The sequence below is a fragment of the Penaeus chinensis genome, chromosome 24 (assembly GCF_019202785.1).
Source record: "Penaeus chinensis breed Huanghai No. 1 chromosome 24, ASM1920278v2, whole genome shotgun sequence".
NCBI classification, from domain to species: Eukaryota; Metazoa; Arthropoda; class Malacostraca; order Decapoda; family Penaeidae; genus Penaeus; species Penaeus chinensis.
The window spans coordinates 25,221,120-25,226,119 of record NC_061842.1 but is presented as its reverse complement, the minus strand read 5'-3'; the positions used below and the strand labels follow the sequence as shown (position 1 = coordinate 25,226,119).

General features: G+C 29.3%; 1 protein-coding gene across 1 annotated transcript in view; it reads right to left on the bottom strand.

The window, feature by feature from the left end:
• Positions 1 to 3,936: 3,936 nt before the first annotated feature.
• Positions 3,937 to 5,000, bottom strand: part of LOC125037901 (sushi, von Willebrand factor type A, EGF and pentraxin domain-containing protein 1-like) — a 7,162-nt gene continuing 6,098 nt past the window's right edge. Inside the window, exon 8 of the mRNA XM_047631138.1 lies at positions 3,937 to 3,983. Coding sequence (XP_047487094.1) covers positions 3,937 to 3,983 — 47 coding nt within the window. The remainder of the gene's footprint in view (positions 3,984 to 5,000) is intronic.

Below are 5,000 nucleotides of genomic sequence, written 5' to 3'. Positions count from 1 at the left end.
TATGTATATGTATGTATGTATGGATATATATATCAGTACAATTTACATACAATTACACAAAATATATCTTATTTCATAGATATATATGTATAGACATGTGCATAAACATACATTTATTTATTTATGTATATATATGTGTATGTGTGTTGTATATATATATATATATATATCTATGGTAAGGGTATATCTAATAGACGTTTCTCCGTATCTTAGTATGTGATGACAATCCCTTTGAGGCCCCTGAACGAGCGGAGTCCAACTGGAATGGCTTTTCCAAAACAGAAGGGACACGGGTAAGTTTTATATATTCATTTTATTATTTGTCAGTTTCTTTATCTATTTATATATTATTCTACCTGTCTATGCAGCTATATATTTCTCTATATATCTATCTACATCTATGTCTGTCTCTCTGATATTTAAATGAATAATTAGGAAATATTCATCTGTCTACGTTCAGTCATTTAAAAGATATTTATTTGATGTTAACATTAAGCAGAGCTAGAAAAGATAATGTTTTATGGTACTGTAAATTAACCATGCTGATAATACCTCAGTATCACCATTGTCGCTATCCATCACACTCAAAGGCGGAATAATTTTCTCATTACTGAATCTCAGCGATGCCACTCTTTGACAGCCATTCCCTGCGACCCTCCTCCCGCACCCCCTGGAGCCACTATGCTGGGGGAGCCCCCGTACTGGGCGGGGTCGCTCGTCACCTACGTGTGCGGGGAGAACCAGGCCTTCCCCAACAGCGGTAGGGCCGTGAACGTCTCAGCGAACGCAACGGGATGGCCTGAGATGGGACCGGACTTCATGTGCTACAATGGTAGGTGGTTATGTGTGTGTGTGTGTGTGTGTGTGTGTGTGTGTGTGTGTGTCACATATTATTATTTTTTTAAACAGCATGTCAGCCGCTGCCCGAACTGCCGGATCACGTGAGCCACAACCTCACGGGAACCGGACTTTGGGGCGACGTCGTGCAATACGAATGCAGAGGTAACTTCGTCAACGGCTCAAAATACATCACGGACTCTTGCAAATCTGGCAATTGGTCACTCTCCGCCATCCCCGAGTGCGAGTGTAAGTATTTTTTATTTCCTATCTTTATTTATTCATTCATTATTTTTTTGCGTTAAAAAAAAAATATATATATTTTTTATATATATATTTTTTTGCTTTCCTTGTTTTTTATTTGTTTCCATTTTGGTTATGTGATGAATAGTTTAAATTTTCGCCATTTTTTCTGTATTTTTTTGTGATCGATAACTTTAAAGTTTTTTTTTTTTGTGTGTGTATTTTCTGTGATATAATGAATAATATTGATGTGGCATGGGATTTGTTAATATATTATGGTTAGATAGTTTGATTATATGAATGTGGATATAAATTATTAAATTTGATATAAGACCAAAGTGATTTATATAACGTAAAAGTTTTGATATCTGAAACAAACACTAACAAGTATACCAGTCACTTTCAGATTCGTGATTGCATATTGCAGTATTTCATTACTCAAATCATTAAAGTTTCAAGTCTCTCTCAACTTCTTGGTCTGTATTTCTTTATGTCTTTGTGTGAGTGTATGTTTGTGTATATATGTATGTATATATATAACATATATATGTATATATATAACATATATATTATATATGACACACACAAACATATATATATATTATATATGACACACACAAACATATATAATTATATATATACATATATATATATCTGTGTGTGTTTGTGTGTGTGTGTGTGTGTGTGTGTGTGTGTAAGTGTGTGTGTGTGTGTGTGTGTTTGTGTGTGTGTGTGTGTAAGTTCAATACATATGTGAATGGATGTATATGAACATGTAATTATGTAATTTCTGTTTGCCATAATCATCTATTATAATTTTGTAATGAGTAGGAAATGCATACTGACTACAGTCTGTCTATTTTATTTATCCCTTTTGCAATATGAAGAGTACAAGTATGAAGAAATGGCATAGCATGTAGAAAATGTAATGTCAATACAGAATTTCCGTAATGAGAAACCGTATGGGCAAATTATATGTAAAATAGAGATCTCAGCGTCCTTTTCCCGTTCGTTGTTTAAGCTAACGGTATATATTGTAACTTTGCGTTAATACAGTATTAACCCAATCGGCACGTAAACAAGCCATGCCCACTGTAATACAATTTTACTTATTGTATTTACACACAGATGGCTCTACAAGTGTTTAGTCACCAAGGAGTCAGTTATTAGTCATACCTCTCTCACCTGTGATTTTAGTAATCACAACATCAATAACAATAATATCAGTATCGATATCAATTGTTATTAAAGAGAATAAATTTTCCCGCCAATTCAAAGAATGGGGCACTTCCTGATCGGGGACCCCTCATTATAAAACAGTAAATTACCTGTTAAATTTATTGAAATGAATGATAGATAATTTACAAAGTGAATGTTAGATAGATTTAGTAATAAGAATAATAATCGCATTTCTTCCAGAAATAATTATGTTTACTGATAAAAACTATTTATATTTTTTCTTAATGTAGACCACATGTTAATTTTATGTTGCAATAATTACATAGGTGTCAATAATGATCTATTACCTTACCTACATTTTATTACTTCTCATAGTATTATAAATCCATTTGATTATAATTTCTAGACTAATACTGTTTACTATTTTTTTTTCTCAGTGCTTAACTGTTACCATGTTATTTAGATTAATGGATGCACTTGCCTCTCTATTTTCGGGTGCTTTACTACTACATATAAATATATTTTTTTCTTTTTAATAAGGAAGTACTTGGTCTAAAGGCCTCTGCTAGAGGGGCCAGTGCCAATTGCCTCTTGTGCCCTCTATGAAACCGACCCTGAAGAGCATAAACGATCAAACACATATAGAGAGAGATTGATAATTTAAAATTATCTGCCACGTCAACAGCTAAGGTGCGAAATATAGTGATAGAGAAAATGGTGAGCAGTGATATCATGGTAGCAACATTCTTCAATTGAGATTGCATATGAAGATTTAGTAAAGTTGCTTGTAAATTCAAGTTAAGTGAAATATTTAAAGGTAAAGTTGTCTCTCATTGAGGGATTTTTAATACCCTTTATACGATAGAAGACTGAATACATAGTATAGTATAGGAGAACATTAGAGTAGATGGGGATATTAAATGCGTGTTATAATATAGAAAAAAACTATTGAATTATTGCAAAGGGATGTAAAATGTAGAAGACTGATATTATATGATGATAAAGATATTGTGTATAACATTAATAATGATGATAATGATAAATGATTATAGAAAATTATACTTCTACAAATACTACTACTACAATTAATGATGATGATGATGACAATGATAATGATGATGATAATATTAAAAGTAATAATAATAATAATGATAAGGATAATAATAATAATAATAATAATAATAATAATAATAATAATAATAATAATAATAACAACAAAACAACAATAATAATGATAATAATAATAATAATGAAGATAATAATAATAATAATAATAATAATAATAATAATAATAATAATAATAATAGTAAGGATGACTATGATAAAGATAATGATTACGATAAAAAAAACAATTGGGAAAATGTACTAGTAATGAAAATATGAATAGCATAGTAATTGAATAACAATAACACTAATAATGATGATAATGGCAGTAATTTACACACACACACACACATGTATATGTATATAACAACAATAATAACATTGAAAATAATAATAACAATGATACAACTACTACCAACAATAATGATAATGATAATAAAAATGATAACAATAATAATGATATACAATGATTGAAATAATATTATCAATAATAAAAATAATAAAGATAATAATGAACATAATAGTAACAACAATAATATTAACAATAATACTATCGACACAACACGAACAGCACTATGTTAAGTCACGCTGTGTTTCTGTTGGACGCTTCATACTGCAGCCTTGGTGAAAGTGGCTTTTGAGGTCAGCTCTTGTCTTGAGGTCAGCTCTTGTGTGTATAGGCATATACATCCATGCCTCTATCTCTCTCTTTCTCTCACTCTTTATTTTTGTATATATATTTGTATCGATGCATGTATATATGTATACATATCTATTTCTCTATCTATTCCTATATATATACATATATATACACACATATATATATATACATATATATATACACACACACACATATATGTATTTATATATCTATATGTATGTGCGTACATATGTATGTGTATATATTTATAAATATGTATATATATATATGTCTATATATACTTATATATATAATACACACACACACGCGCGCGCATATATCTATCTATCTATCTATATATATACAAATATTTGCATAATTATAGACATACATTCATATATGTTTACATACACATATCGTATTATAACTAACATTATGACTATCATTACTTTTGATATTATCAATATTACTTTTGTTATTATTCTTAATTTTGTTATTATCACTCTTATTATTATTATAATGCTTATTCTTTTAATCATTATTGTATTTTACTAATGCTATTATCATTATTGTTATCATTATCATTATTACTATTATTATCAATATGATAATGATTATTGTTATTGATATCCTTACCATGTTCTTTATTACCTTTATCATAATTATTATCATGACCCACAATGCTTCCCTGCAATATGGGTATAATCATTATAATATGTTTAAGACAGAGAGACAGAGAGGCAGATCTTTAGTTTGATCTTATGTTGCATCTTATGGCATTTCTTAAAATCTCTCTCTCTCTCTCCATACATGTACCCCTCATATATAATATATAATATATATATATATATAATATATATGTATATGATAGACAGATAGATAGATATGTATGTATGTATGTATATGCACACGGATACACACACACACACACACACACACACATATATATATATATACTGTATATGTACATATGCATTTACTCTTATATATATATATA